Below are 16,351 nucleotides of genomic sequence, written 5' to 3' on the forward strand. Positions count from 1 at the left end.
TGGAGCTCCAGTGTGGACCAGGAGGACCCAGAGCCCCCACACATTAAAGAGGAAGAGGAGGAACTGTGGAGCAGTCAGGAGGGAGAGCAGCTTCAAGGGCTGGAGGAGGCTGATATCACCAAGTTCACATTCACTCCTGTCCCTGTGAAGAGTGAAGATGATGAAGAGACACCTCAGTCTGAGGGACATCACTGTGGAGGACCAGGAGCTGACACTTACGACAGGACCAGAGACTGTTCCGAAGCTGAGACTGACAACAGTGATGATTGGACAGAGACCAAGGAACCGACAGGTTTAAAGAAACCATTTACCTGCTCCAGGTGCGGGAAAAAAATTAGCACTAAGGCTCATCTGAGGGAACACATTAGGACTCATACAGGAGAGAAACCATTCAGCTGCTCTGAATGTGGGAAAAGATTTGGCACAACAACACATCTGAAAGGACACATGAGGATGCACACCGGAGAGAAACCGTTCAGCTGCTCTGTCTGTAAGAAGTCTTTCGCACAAGGCGGAGGTTTACAGCTGCACATGAAAATCCACACTGAAGAGAAACCATTCAGCTGCTCAGTGTGTGGGAAAAGATTTATCCAGAAGGTGCAGCTGACACAACACATGACCATCCACAGCGGAGAGAAACCATTCGGCTGCGACGTTTGTCACAAAAGACTTGCCACTCGTCAGCTGGTGACACGACACAAATGTGTTGGCAGTCAGTCCTCGCAACGAACTCCAACTGAACACATAAATACAGAAGCTGATGGAGAGGACTGTGGAAGACCAGGTCCAGTCAGGAATTCAGATCCAGATCCACATTCACAAGACAAGATCGGAGACTCTTCTGAAGCTGAGACTGACGACAGTGATGATTGGACGGAAACCAGAGAACCTCAGTCAGGGTTCACATATCAGAGATATAAAAAAGTCTTTGATAACAAGGCTGAAAATAACCTTGGTGCTGTCGGCAGTAATTTTTACAAACATGCTCAGAACCACGTGAAAACTGAGGATGTCTTTGAGACTGAAACAGGAAGTAATAATACCGAGGAGAAACCGTTCAGTCACACTGAAAACTCAGATGCTCACCTGATGTGTGACACAGGAGTGAAACCGTTCCACTGCTCAGTGTGTAGCGTCGGTTTCAGCGACAGTGAGGCGTTAGTCCAGCACATGAGGGTCCACACTAGACAGACTCAGTTCAGATGCCAAATCTGTGGTCAAGAATTCACTTGGAGGCGTTACCTGACCAAACACATGGAGGTCCACAAAATCTACAGCTGCAAAGTCTGCGACAAAAAGTTCACCTGGTACTATCAGCTGAAAGACCACCAGTGTGTCGGCCACCGGTCTGACACTGACAGAGAGGACTGTGGCGGACCAGGACCAGCCAGGAACTCAAATCCAGGTCCAGATTTACAACCAGGCACCGATGATAGTGTTGATAGTGACTTTTGGAAGGAGACCAGAGAACGTCCCTCTGGTTCGGACTCCTTTAAAAAATGCGAGAGATGTAAAACTGACGTGAAACCGTTCAGCTGCTCCGAGTGCGTGAAAACGTTTGGCTCCAGCGGAGAACTTAAGATCCACATGAGGACTCACACCGGAGAGAAACCGTTCACCTGCTTGGTTTGTCAGAAATCTTTTACGCAGAGAGGAAGTTTGCGGAGACACGTGATGGTTCACATCAGGGAGAAACCGTTTAATAGCTCACTGCATGACACGAGACCCCGCGGCAGGTCCAGCTCAGCCCATCACGTGAGAATCCACACAAGGTCGTCAACGCAGCTCAGGAACCATCAGCGTGTTGGTCTTCAGTCTGCAAAGCTTCATCAGAGTCAACAGATAAAAACAGAAGCTGGTGGAAAACCAGAACCAGTGAACGCAGGAGGAGAAGTACGACCAGTGCTCAGAGACTCTTCTGAAGATGAAACTGATGACAGTGATGATTGGACGGAGACCAAGGGTCAGTCAGGTGTAAAGAAACTGTTCAGCTGCTCCGAGTGCGGGAAAAGATTTGGCCTCAAAGGTAACCTGAACCGACACATGCGGACTCACACGGGAGAGAAACGTTTTAGCTGCTCAGTGTGTACGAAATCTTTCGCTCAGGGTGGAACGTTACAGAGACACATGACGGTTCACACCGGAGAGAAACGATACAACTGCAGCGTCTGTAAAGAAAGATTTGCCTGGCGTCAACAAGCCGACAGACATAAATGTCATGGCCGTCATGGTGGAGAGGACAGTGGAGGACCAGAACCAGCTGGGAACTCTGATCCAGATCCAGATTTACAACCAGACTCTTTGAGATGTGGTCCTGATGAGAAACCGTTCAGCTGCTCCGAGTGCGACAGAAGATTTGCCCGAAAGGCCCATCTTCAGGAACACATGAGAACCCACACGAGAGAGAAACCGTTCAGCTGCTCCATCTGTACGAAGTCTTTCACCCAGAGCGGGAGTCTACGGCTTCACATGAGGAGCCACACTGGAGAGAAACCATTCAGCTGCTCAGTATGCGGGAAGAGATTCCATCGCAAGGAGAACTTAGTCCAGCACGACAGAACACACACCGGAGAGAAACCGTTCAGCTGCTCCGTCTGCAAGAAGTCTTTCACTCAGAGAGGAAACTTACTGACACACATGAGGACGCACACGAGAGGGGACGGATTCAGCTGCAGCGTCTGCGGACAAATGTTCGCTCGGCTGTTTCAGCTCAGGAACCATCAGTGTGACGGACGTCATCCATCGCAGCTTCGTGAAACTGCGTCAGACTGAGAACAGAGAACTTTTGTTGGTTAAAAAAAAAAGACTGTTACTAAATGTTTCTGTCTCGTTAAAGACTGTTTCAAAGAAATTCTTTCTTGTTAAAAACTCACAAAAAGTTTAGTTTTTGTTAACAACCAAAAAACAGTTTTTAACCCAGAGCCCGACCTGATCAGGCTGATCAGCCTCACATTGAGTTGTGAGGATCACGCTGTCTTCCTCAGGGATCAGAAACATCAGACAGAGTGTTGAACTATAACGTAGTCCCTGGCCTGGTGATGTCGGATAGCTCTCCCCTCTCTCTTACAGCTGGAACACATTTCTCATGTCGGCAAAGATCGGCTCAGGTCAATGACCTCGACACCTCGACATGTCATCTTGACCCAACCCTCATCCAATTTTTCAAACAAGTGTTTAGTTGTCTTGAGGATTTTGTTCTTGAAAGTGTAAATCAGTCTCTGGTCAAACCTCTTCTCAAGAGACGCTCTGGTCTGAAGCAGCTTCAGGTACATTTCTAATCCACCTGTCGTGAGTGAGATCACCGGAGAGCAAGTGTCCCGATAGCTCAACAGTTATTTAAATTCACACTGTATCAGCTTTTACACCATTAATCGTAGCGTCCTTCTAAACCGGCTCCGTACCCATCTGAACATTTCAGGCTCAGTTCTAACCTGGTTCAACCCTATGCTGACGATACTCAGCTGTATATCTCATTCTCATCACATGATAAAAGCCCAACTGAAAAACCGTCTCGCTGTATCGACCACATTAATACATGGATGTCCCAAAATTTCCTGCAACTCAACAGGGACAAAACAGAGGTTCTAATCATTGGTTCAAAAGAAAAGCAACTTCGATGTAACATCATTTAGAAAAGCTGAAGTACAGAAGCTTTTATCTGACGCAGACTGGACCACTTTAATGCCTTGTTCTCAGACCTCTCACAGAAACCTTTAAACAAACTGCAGATGATCCAAAATGCAGCAGCACGTCGACTCACCAAGACTAAACAAAGAGGACACATGACTCCGGTTTTAGAGGCTCTTCATCGACTTCCTGTTCACTGTTTAAATCTCTTGATGGACTGGCTCCTGACTGTTAATCTGATATGTTGGTCAGTCCCTCAGATCCTTCAGGTCTTCCACCTCTGGTCGACTAAATGTAGTCAAACTAAAAGACACGGTGATGCTGCGTTCAGAGGACGTCAAGCTCTGATTCAGTCAACAGCTTCAAACTAAACCTTAAAACCTTCAAATCAGACCCAGCTAAAACACAACGTTTCCATAACTGTCCTGGAACCTTCTGGGAACGTTCCCAAACGTTCCTAGAACATGTTTTTAATGCAGTAACTGGCAGGAAGTAAACAGGGACTGCAGATTGACGAACGTTTTGACAACGTGATAATGTCACAACAGAAACGAATGTGAAATAATTTGTAATAAAGTTTTTATGATTTGTGTTTTTACTGTTTTTTGTTCAGATGACTTTATTTTTAATAAATGTTCAAGTTTCAGACCGGAGTGTTGGACAGAGTTTGTGGGGTCGAAACACCGCAGAAATAAAACTCAGTTTCAAAACTCCTCTCAAAAATGAAAAATAAAAACACATAAAACAATGAAAAACATACACATTAAAAATCAAAACGTAAAATACAGAAATATTTACATATAAAACACACACGATAAAAACAAAAGAGAACAGACATAAAAATGATAAAAAAATAAAACCAAAATTGAAAGAGTAAAAAATAAAGACATGAAAATAAAAATAACATATTTAGATAGAAAACTATAGACACACACACACACACACACACACACACACACACACACACAGATATAGGAAAGTATTATCATCAAAATGCCCACAGGTAAAAGAACTCATCATTCAGAGTAATATATATTTCATATGTGATATTTACAGTAGATTGATCTGTAACAACACGTCATGATTGATTATTGATAATATTTATTATCAGTAATGTGTGAAGGACCGGAAGTTGTCAGCAGGAAAGGTGTAAAAGTTCCTTTAAACTGTGACTCAGTAGAAAAGTCTTTTCTTAGTCTTTTTTTTTTTAATATTATCTTTATTAACAAATTCAAACATTTCAGTCAAGATGCAGCACATTTAGCAAAACCTAACATACAGTCAGTATAAATCATGTGAACAACATTATAACATGAAATAAATTAAAACAGAAGGAAAAGAAAGAGTCAGAGATTTAATCAAGAATCAAACTTTTATAAACACATGAGGCTTGTTTAGTTTTTATATATTTCAAAGGTTTTTTTTTTTTTAATTAAACAGCTTATTCATAAAAATTAAAAACAGTGGTGTGACATTTGAACTCTACATCTATGGACAAAGTATTTAGCCATAATAATTAAAGTCTTACAGAGCACAGATGGCTGCTTGAGAGTCCTTTGCAGAAGTCAAAAAATACATGTTCAAGTGTTCCAATTTCAAGGTCATAAAATTTACATTTATTTATTTCAAAATTAAATCTTTGTCTAAGAAACTCATTACAAGAATGAACGTCATTTAAATGGCTCTCTTTAGTTGTTGGTGGGCGGGGACACAGAGGTATCTGTAGTGTTTCCTTTTTAACGGTGAAGGGAAGATTTCAGACGTGACAACGTGTCTTATCATTTTATTTCTCCCTAGAATCAATGTCATTGATATAAAGTGATGGTAACTGTGGAGCTCACACCATATAAGGTGTCATGCCTCTTACTATAGTCACCATTGCTTTAATCACCACTGTGTGTTAAATGTCTCATTGAATTCATTATATTGGAGAAAATGATCACTTGAATCCATGAGGTGTAAAACAGACCAGACACATCACAACAACACAAGGATTGTCTTCTCATTAATTTGTGTCTGTTATTCCAGATATATTGTGCTCATGGATCATTTTACAACATAACAGGACGTGTTCATGGAATTTAGAAGCAAAACATCAACACCACCACACACTGCAGATATTTTAAAAGGGATGTGAAACCAGAAACCATTTCTCTTTTGTTTGAATGGCTTTAACCATTTTAGTTTTATCGTACCAGTTATTGCCTCATAATTAGTTACATTTAAACCTCTTCATCTGATGTTTCACTGCGTCTCCTTTCCTGAGATACTGATGTTTATCTCTCCAGATAAAGTTAAAGTTTGTTTGGTTAATTGACATAATGAAAGTTTCTGGAACTGAGACAGCACGATACATTATTCTAGATAATGATTCAGTTTTAGTAATATGTCCAAATAATGACAGATGTCTGTGTCACCACGAGTTAAGAATCGATTGAAAAGAAAAGTAAAAGAACGAGAACGAGAGAAGAACTGAACATTAATGTTCAGTTCTTCTCTCGCTTTATATTTCAATACATATATATATATATATATATTAATAATATTTCACTTGTTTTTTCACGGGGTGTTGACCAGTGTTTGGTCATGTGTGTCAATGAGTTCACTCTTTTTTTTTAATTCAGGTGAAGTCCAGTCCGCCACTTAGTCTTATTTTGAAATTATTTCCCGGAAGTGATAGTCATATCCGGTGGTCTGACCGCCGTGATTAGCAGTGTTAGCAGAGTGAACCGTTAGCTGGATCTAAATAACGGCAGAAAAACAAACCGTCAGAATTTAGTTCAGTAACCGGAGCAGAGATGGACCCACACCGGAAGTTGCTGCCTGACGTCACGGACGAGGCTTTAAACACGCGAAGAAGAAGAAGAAGAGGTTTGTTTCCTGTCTGCTAATGTTGCTAAGCTAACGTTAGCCGGCTAGCTGCGGTTAGCTTCAGTCTGAGTTTGTTTGTTTATTAGAGGAAGCGGGAGAAGTAACGAAGTACTTTAACTTGTAACAGAGTATTTCTACTCTAGTATCAGTACTTTTACTCAGTTTAATACCAACAGAAGTTTGAACAAACAACATTCAGAAACTTTAAGGATTTAAAAGAAAATTATCTTATTGTTTTGGGGTTTTTTTTAAGTTTATTTCCTTTATTAATCCCCCTGAGCGGAAATTCAATGTTTTCACTCTTGCTTGTCAATTACACACAGGTCTGAAAGACACACACATGCACAAACAGGACCTATACATGCACTAAGTGGAGAGATGTCAGAGTGAGGGGGCTGCCCTTGGTGAGGCGCCCCGAGCGGTTGGGGGGGTTCGGTGCCTTGCTCGGCACCTCGGCAGTGCCCAGGAGGTGAACTGGCACCTCTCCAGCCACCAGTCCACGCTCCATATTTGGTCCAGACGGGGACTCGAACAGGCGACCCTCCGGTTCCCAACCCAAGTCCCTATGGACTGAGCTACTGCCGCCCCAACTCACAACTCAGACATTAAAATGTTGTGAGAGGAAGATTTGGACAAAACATCTGTCACATGTGACAATAATTATATGTGACAGTAATCATATCAGACTGGCAGCTTAGTGATGCGTTGAATATATGGACCCCTGTAGTGGAAACCCAGTAACAGTGTATGGTGCCTGTTTGATGCTATGGTGTTTGTTGACTACACGTTGAACACATGTTGACTACTCATGGTGTCTAAATCAATCCAATACATTCTTAAAATACTGAAGAACTGAAAAATGCTATAATTGGCTCCCCAGATAAAATATGAGGCTGCTACAACCTTCTTTTTTAAAATTCTGCATAGACAGAAATGAAATTTTAATTTGTCTGTTCTGTATCTATTCACACCAGAGTAATTAGGTGATATTTACCTTCTTTAAGACACCAGATTTGAAGTCTTACCTTTCACCAGGCACCAGATTTATGGGTGTAGCCCGTATAGTTGTGGAGATATACTCATGTTTATGTGTGTATGGTGTTTCATGTCCATAAAACATGAAAGGTTTATTTATATCAAGATCCCTGTGCCTATGGTGATAATAACCATATGATTCACCTGCAAGACTGATGTTTCTGAATTTAAGGAAAATGATACTCAAGAAACAAATCAACACTTTTTACTTTTGAAGCAATCATTTGAACAAAGAACTAGAAAAAATAGACGATGATCCTTATGTGAAAGAACGTGGAGCACACGAGTACAGTATTTAGATTATTTCAAGGCCCGACTCAAGATCAGTCATCAGTTTCTGAGTCAGTCAGGTCTGTATCTGTGATCATGTCAAGTTATCCTATTGGGCTTGATTGTCACATGTTTGCAACTTGTACAGGTTGGTACATTTCAAGCCTTTGCTCATGCACTGGCAGCTTGCATCTACGACTGCAGCTGCAGCACTGCCTCAGGGGCTGGAGATCCCCACATCCATTCCAGGGTGAGCTGACCATCATCATTTCTGGCCCAGCCATGTTCAACTGGGCTTGGGACTTGCAGCTGTTGCTGGAGATTAACTCTCCAGATGCCAGCCTGGTAGTTGGCACACATAGCATGCATAAAGAGGCAGTCCTCGCATGGTGGTAGATGGCTAGATTCAAGCTCCCCACACCACGCACAGAAAAGTTGGTAGCGGGCTGTGTTGATGTCCTCTGTTGTCGCAGGTGCTGAGTACAGTTTACATGTGAATGCGTGAATGCTTGCAGCCTCTTGAACAGGTCAGGGGATACTTCCCAGGACTGCCCCAGCTCTTCTTCCTGGAAATGCTCTGATCTTGTGATAAGCTTCAAGGCTCGGTGCTTACCACGGCCTGCGAAGGCACTCACAGTATCGCACCTGGTGAATGCATGCATGCCAACCAGAGCATTACAGACACCGTCTCCCAGCCCCTGACGTAGCTTGGTGATGTAAGGGATAATGTATACCCCGACGCACAGCGGTGTTTTGTCACCTTACCCTCACAGAAAAGGAAAAAACAACAACTTTGTAACGACGATGTGATGAAAGAATTTGCGCTCCAATTTAGTTCTAAATTTAAAAAAAAAAAACCAACAACAACGAAGATGTAGGGATGCATGATGAAATTGGCACGTCATTGGTATCGGCTTTAAAATGCTAAAAAAAAAAATACTGATATCGATATCAGTTATGGGCCAAATCAATATCAGCGTGTCAGATATCAGTAAATAATCCAACATGAAGCTGTTGTATAAATGAAACAGTCCAACATGTCAGAGATTTGCTCTTGTACGAGTTTTATGATAAATACGGTAAGTCAGAGATTTAATCATCAGTCAGCTGAGTCGTTTTTGTTTTTGTTTGTTTGTTTATTGTTTTGTAATTCTCAGCGTGATGTGATGACTTGACACCTGTTAGCTCGTTTTATATTATCATATTAACGTCTGTCTGTGTTTCAGTTTTACCTTCAGACGTCCAGCAGCTGTTGGTTGTTAAAGAATTAGAATAGCACACAAATGATGATAAAATCTCTGATAAATATAAAAACAATGCCTGAATAAATGGTATTAAAATGTCCCAAAAATGTTAAAGGAATGTCCGAAGAACTTCATTAAAAAGTCTGAAAGAATTATGATAAAATGTCCAAAAAACATAATTAGAATTTCCAGAAAAATATTGACATGTCTGGAAAAAAAAAACATTTCTAAGTCTAAGAAAATGCTGATAAATTGTCTAAGAATATTATTAAATTGTCTGATAAAATGTTTAAAAAATTGTAATAAAAGATTTTTGATGAAATATCAGAGAAACATGATTAAAATGTTGAAAAAATTGTTAAAAGTCCCAAAAAGTTGATAAATTGTTTAAAAAATATTTTTAAATTGTCCGATAAAATGTTGTCAGAACCTGTCAGAAAAATGCCGATGAAATGTCTGAAACATTTTTAAAGTCTAAAAAATTGTTTTAAAAAGTCAGAAAAGGGGTTTTAAAAATGTCTGAAGAAATGTTAAAAAACAGTGTATTAAAACAGCACCCTAATAAATGTTTATAAAATGTCCTAAAACCATAATTAAAATGTTCAAAAAAAAAGTTGCAATTTCCTAAAAAAATAAATAAATGAGAGGTGGCACTAAAATGTCCCAAAAAATGGTGAAGAAATGTATTAAACTTAATTAAAATGTTGGACAAAAATGTTGATAAAATGTCCAATAAAACATTATTAAAATGTTTGATAAAATGTAAATTTGTATTGAAGAGGCTTTCGCACACCAGGATAATCAGCGTCTGTCATCAGGTGCATTGGCACAGCACAAAGTGCTTAACATGGAAAGATGGAATGCTCGCAAGTCAGTATGTGAGCAGTCCTTCTTTCCATGAGAAAATGGAAATCAAGTCCCCAAAAAATGTCTGAAAATTGTGTATGAAAATGTTTTAAAAATGTCTGATGAAATGTCCAAAAGACATTATTAAAATGTCTGAAAAATGTTATTTAAATGTCCCAACTTTTTTTTTTTAAAAGTCCAAGAAATGTTGATAAATTTTCTCAAATTTTGTTTGCTGCAGAGGTCCAGCAGCAGCTGTTGGTGGTTAAAGAAGAGGTTCCCCCTGAGCAGCAGGAGTGGAGCTCCAGTGTTGACCAGGAGGACCCAGAGCCCCCACACATTAAAGAGGAAGAGGAGGAACTGTGGAGCAGTCAGGAGGGAGAGCAGCTTCAAGGGCTGGAGGAGGCTGATATCACCAAGTTCACATTCACTCCTGTCCCTGTGAAGAGTGAAGATGATGAAGAGAAACCTCAGTCTGAGGGACACCACTGTGGAGGACCAGGACAAGGACCAGACAGGAACTCAGAGACTGGAGACTCTTCTGAATCTGAGACTGACGACAGCGATGATTGGACGGAGACCAGAGAATCTCCGTCAGGTGTAAAGAAACCGTTCAGTTGCTCCAACTGCAGGAAAACGTTCGGTAAAAGCGGGAACCTGAAGCAGCACATGAAATCTCACACGGGAGAGAAACCGTTCGCCTGCTCCGAGTGCGGGAAACGATTCGGCCTCAAAGGGAACCTGAAGCAGCACATGAGGACACATACAGGAGAGAAACCGTTCGGCTGCTCCGTGTGTCAAAAATCATTTGCGCAGAGAGGAAGTTTACAGACGCACATGAGGATCCACACCGGAGAGAAAATCTTCAGCTGCTCCATCTGTCAGCGAAGCTTCTCGTGGTGTCATCAGCTCAGGAACCATCGGTGTGAGCGCCAAGGATCCAAACCAACCAGGGACCGAGTCCTGCTGCCACGCCCACGCAGCGATCAGCCCGTGGTGTTGGTGTACCTGTCAGGTACTCTGGACTCCTACTGACGTGTGTCAGGGACTCAAACTGTGGACTTCCTGTTTGACATCATCACTTTACCGTTACAGAACAATCCTCTGATGCTCATGAAAATGTCGGAATAATAACTCAACAAATAAAAGGTGCTGCGCGGTGAGTTAGCATCAGCTAGCTCACATGGCTAACAGATGACCTGTTAATAATGCTGTGTTCTGTAAATAAAATGATGTTTAATGAATCACATGTTGTTTGTCTTCAGACAGATTTTAACCTTTGGAAACAAAAAATAACCTCTAATTCACACTTTATTTATTTATTCAGTATTTTTACATCACTGATTGAAACAGGAACAAAAATATTTCAGGACTTTGATGAAATAAAAAAAACAACAAGGAAAAGAGTAAAAAATTATAGATTACAATAATTCTTTATTTTTTTTCCCTATTTATAAAAATAACTTTCTAAATCTATTTTTATTTTATTTTGTTATTTTATTTTATTTCACTTGATGTTATTTCATTTTGTTTATTTTTTTTGTTAATTCATTTTATATTTTATTTGAATTTGTGATAAGTTATTGGTTTACTTTTATTTATTTATTTATTTTTCTAAGATTTGGAACATTTCAGGTTGCTCGTTGCTTTTTTCCTCATGTTTTTTAAAGAAGTTGTAGCGACAGAGTTTAAAAGGTTAAATCCTCGTGAGCGGCGTCTGACAGCAGCAGAAACGTCAATCCAGGTTTCAAAGGGCTAAATTTCACAGAGCTGTTTGTGTTGAGATAATATTTAATTTTTACCTGAGAGTTTCTGACGCTCGGCGCTCGTATCAACTTTATTTAAATGTTGTCAGACAACATTAAACAATTATAATTACATAGGTTTTTTCCATAAATAAATGAAACAGGAACAAAAATATTTTGATGAAATTAAATCAAATTAAAACTCTGATGATGATCCTGATGTTAACCAGGTGTCACATGATCACACAGCTGTGACTCCATTTTGTTTTCTGTGTTGATGATGGTTGTTGGTATAAAATGTGTGTTTTTCATAATTCAACTTTAATTCATTCATTCAATTAAAGAGTAATAATAATAATTCTTTAATTTTTCCATATTTTTTTTTAAACAATTTTTAAAATCTTTTATCATCTGTTATTTTATTTTGTGTTGTTCTTTTATTTTACTTTATTTTTTCTGGACAAGACGACTGTTTTTGATCATGGACATCATCAACTCATATTGAGACATCTGACCACTGCTGGGACAGCGACATCGAGCTGGCTGTTAGCATGGATGCTGTTAGCATGGTTAGCTAGCGTAGCCGGACTGTTTACATTTCTGTGGTCGCAGTTTTTATATTAACTCTTTATTGTTATGTTTGTTTTGTTGCTGATTTTAAAAACAAACAAGTGAGGCGAGACATGTAGAGCGAGGTGGTGTCTCTGGGGAGGAGGTGGAGGACACAAAGACATCACTGGACTTCCTGTGTCCAAACAGTAGAAGCTAATAATGGAGCTCTAAAGACGACCTGTGGCCCTTTGCTGCATGTCACTCCCTCTCTCTCTCCCCCCTTCACACTTCCATTCCACACTTCTGTCCATTAAAGGCTGAAAATGCCTCCCCAAGAAATAAAAAAAAATAAAAAAAACACTGACATGGAGGCTCGCCATCCTCTTCCTCCGGAGAGCAGCTGTGACAAACTGGCCAAAATAACACGCTGCGTAGACGAAGACAGAGCCGAAGGAATCTGACTTGTCTGTGAACGAATATCTGACAAAGGAAAACGCAGACATTGTCAGAAGGACACGATTCCTGATGACAAAATTCAAACTGGTCACCAGAGACAGAGACAGGTCATCAGAAGCGGCCCACAGGGGTCAGTGTCAGGTCCCACAGGGGTCAGTGTCAGGTCCCACAGGGGTCAGTGTCAGGTCCCACAGGGGTCAATGTCAGGGCCCACAGGGGTCCTCAGTTTGTGTATCTCAGTGTGTGTATATCGCAGTGTGTGTATCCCATTCAGAGAAGACTGGAGGAGATCAGTGTGATGTCATCACCTGGTCATGTGACCTGTAAACCAGAGTAAGAGGATTATGGTCTCTTGGTGAGTCTCTGAGTTTTGCTGCTGTTATTCACACAGGAGAAGAAGAAGAGACAAGTACTTGATTGATTGATTGATTGTTAGATTGATTGATTGATGAAGCCGACAGCGTGCACCGTGTTCCTGCTGCTGATCTGCTGCGTCCGTCTGCAGAGAGTTGACTGCAGTCTGCCCGTCTTCACGCCAGCGTCCCCTCAGCTGCAGGTAGGACAGGTGCATGCTGGGAGGAAGTTTGTCCTGTGATGATGTCATCAATAAATATTTATGGCTGTCCGTCTGTCCGTCAGTTTGAAGTTTCACAGTCAGACAGCGTCACCGCTCTGAACAGGAAGAATGGACCCAGTCGACTTCCTGGACTCTGTCGACGGCTGAAGAGACGCAGAGTCACCGTCCTGGTAAACACAGACAGGATGTGACGTCATCAGGTGGACAAGAAGCAGAGGCAGTGGGAGCATGGTGGAGGAAGCGAGGTGTAGGGTGTGAGGTGTAGAGAGTGAGGTGTAGGGAGCGAGGTGTAGGGAGTGAGCTGTAGGGAGCGAGGTGTAGGGAGTGAGCTGTAGGGAGTGAGCTGTAGGGAGCGAGGTGTAGGGAGCGAGGTGTAGGGAGTGAGGTGTAGGAAGTGAAGTGTAGGGAGCGAGGTGTAGGGAGTGAGGTGTAGGAAGTGAAGTGTAGGGAGTGAGGTGTAGGGAAGGTGTAGGGAGTGAGGTGTAGGAAGTGAAGTGTAGGGAGTGAGGTGTAGAGAGTGAGGTGTAGGGAGCGAGGTGTAGGAAGTGAAGTGTAGGGAGTGAGGTGAAGGGAGCGAGGTGTTAGGGAGTGAGGTGTAGGAAGTGAAGTGTAGGGAGTGAGGTGTAGGGAGTGAAGTGTAGAGAGAGGTGTAAGGAGCGAGGTGTAGGGAGCGAGGTGTAGGAAGTGAGGTGTAGGGAGTGAGGTGTAGGAAGTGAAGTGTAGGGAGTGAGGTGTAGGGGGTGAAGTGTAGGGAGTGAGGTGTAGAGAGTGAGGTGTAGGAAGTGAAGTGTAGGGAGCGAGGTGTAGGGAGTGAAGTGTAGAGAGAGGTGTAGGGAGCGAGGTGTAGGAAGTGAGGTGTAGGGAGTGAGGTGTAGAGAGTGAGGTGTAGGAAGTGAAGTGTAGGGAGCGAGGTGTAGGGAGCGAGGTGTAGGGAGTGAGGTGTAGGGAGCGAGGAGTAAGGAGTGAGGTGTAGGAAGTGAAGTGTAGGGAGTGAGGTGTAGGAAGTGAAGTGTAGGGAGTGTAGTGAAGGGAGTGAGGTGTAGGGAGCGAGGTGTAGGGAGTGAGGTGTAGGAAGTGAAGTGTAGGGAGTGAGGTGTAGGGAGCGAGGTGTAGGAAGTGAAGTGTAGGGAGTGAGGTGAAGGGAGTGACGTGTAGGAAGTGAGGTGTAGGGAGTGAAGTGTAGGGAGTGAAGTGTAGGAAGTGAGGTGTCGGGAGTGAAGTGTAGGGAGTGAGGTGTAGAGAGTGAAGTGTAGGGAGTGTTTTTTTCCTGACTTCTGTCTCCTGAGCTTTAATAAGAGACCTGCTGTCTCTGTCTGTCTTTGTCTCTGTCTGTCTTTGTCTCTGTCCTTCTCTCTCTCTCTCACTGTCTCTGTCTCTCTCTCACTGTCTGTCTTTCTCTCTCTCTCTCTCTCTCTCTCTCTCTCTCTCTCTCTGTCTCTCTCTCACTGTCTGTCTCATTCTGTCTCTCTCTCTCTCTCTCTTTTTCTCTCAGTGTAACCAGGAGAAGTTCTGTTGGAGGGGGCGGAGTCAGAGGACTAGGTCTGGCCAGGTGTGTCTCTGTCCGCGGGGCTCCAGGTGTCCACATGTCTTTGTCCACAGTCTGTGATCACTGCAGCAGTTCACAATCAATTAAATTATGTTGCATCTATTTTTCTTTTGTTGTTTTTGCTGTTGTCACATCGTATCTGTAGAGCTCGAAATGAAGTTTATTTTCAAAAAAAAACAAACACCTCTGATGGCGGAGCCATGTTTGACGACTGTCCATCCCATAGTATGAATTATGGCTTGTACGGCCCCTCATAGACATATATACATAGACATATATACACAGACATATATACACAGACATATATACACAGACATGTATACATAGACATATATACATAGACATATATACAGACATATATACACAGACATATATACACAGACATGTATACACAGACATATATACATAGACATATATACAGACATATATACACAGACATATATACAGACATATATACATACACATTTATACACATTTATACACAGACATATATACACAGACATATACACAGACATATATATATGTCTGTGTATATATACATAGACATATATACACAGACATATACATAGACATATATACACAGACATATATACATAGACATATACACAGACATATATACACAGACATATACACAGACATATATACATAGACATATATACACAGACATATACACAGACATATATACACAGACATATATACACAGACATATACACAGACATATATACATAGACATATACGCACAGACATATATACACAGACATATATACACAGACATACACAGACATATACACAGACATATATACACAGACATATATATACAGACATATATACATAGACATATATATACAGACATATATACATAGACATATATACACAGACATATATATACATAGACATATATACACAGACATATATACATAGACATATATACATAGACATATACATAGACATATATGCACAGACATATATACACACACACAGACATATATACATAGACATATACACACAGATATATACACAGACATATATACATAGACATATATACACAGACATATATGCACACAGACATATATACACACAGACATATATACATAGACATATATACACACAGACATATATACATAGACATATATACACAGATATATATACATAGACATATATACATAGACATATATACACAGACATATATACACAGATATATACATAGACATATATACACAGATATATACATAGACATATATACATAGACATATATACACAGATATATATACATAGACATATATACACAGACATATATATATATACACAGATATATATACATAGACATATATACACAGACATATATACATAGACATATACACACAGATATATACTGTACATAGACATATATACACACACATACATATATACATAGACATATATACATAGACATATACACACAGATATATACATAGACATATATACAGACATATATACACAGATATATATACATAGACATATATACACAGACATATATACATAGACATATATACATACAGACATATATACACAGACATATATACATAGACATATATACACACAG

At 40.8% G+C, this 16,351-nt stretch overlaps 3 protein-coding genes across 4 annotated transcripts in view; all 3 read left to right on the forward strand.

Moving 5' to 3' along the window:
• LOC126384216 (zinc finger protein Xfin-like) overlaps positions 1-4,219 on the forward strand; it is a 6,567-nt gene extending 2,348 nt beyond the window's left edge. Inside the window, exon 2 of the mRNA XM_050035180.1 lies at positions 6-4,219. Coding sequence (XP_049891137.1) covers positions 6-2,772 — 2,767 coding nt within the window. The 3' untranslated portion in view covers positions 2,773-4,219. The remainder of the gene's footprint in view (positions 1-5) is intronic.
• A 2,087-nt stretch (positions 4,220-6,306) lies between these two features.
• LOC126384453 (zinc finger protein 3 homolog) lies at positions 6,307-11,137 on the forward strand. Of its 2 annotated transcripts, none has more exons than XM_050035558.1 (2): positions 6,307-6,498; positions 10,135-11,137. In XM_050035558.1, the coding sequence occupies exons 1-2, from the start codon at positions 6,426-6,428 to the stop codon at positions 10,926-10,928; spliced, it is 867 nt and encodes a 288-aa protein (XP_049891515.1). In that variant the 5' UTR covers positions 6,307-6,425; the 3' UTR covers positions 10,929-11,137. The 2 variants fall into 2 exon arrangements, with proteins under 2 accessions (XP_049891515.1, XP_049891516.1); XM_050035559.1 differs by having other exon boundaries at positions 6,307-6,490; positions 10,133-11,137.
• A 1,001-nt stretch (positions 11,138-12,138) lies between these two features.
• On the forward strand, positions 12,139-14,862 carry si:ch211-191i18.4 (uncharacterized protein LOC799350 homolog). Its single transcript, XM_050035610.1, has 3 exons — positions 12,139-13,202; positions 13,286-13,393; positions 14,716-14,862. The coding sequence occupies exons 1-3, from the start codon at positions 13,095-13,097 to the stop codon at positions 14,827-14,829; spliced, it is 330 nt and encodes a 109-aa protein (XP_049891567.1). The 5' UTR covers positions 12,139-13,094; the 3' UTR covers positions 14,830-14,862.
• Positions 14,863-16,351: the final 1,489 nt, after the last annotated feature.

The sequence above is a fragment of the Epinephelus moara genome, chromosome 22 (assembly GCF_006386435.1).
Source record: "Epinephelus moara isolate mb chromosome 22, YSFRI_EMoa_1.0, whole genome shotgun sequence".
Taxonomy (NCBI): Eukaryota; Metazoa; Chordata; class Actinopteri; order Perciformes; family Serranidae; genus Epinephelus; species Epinephelus moara.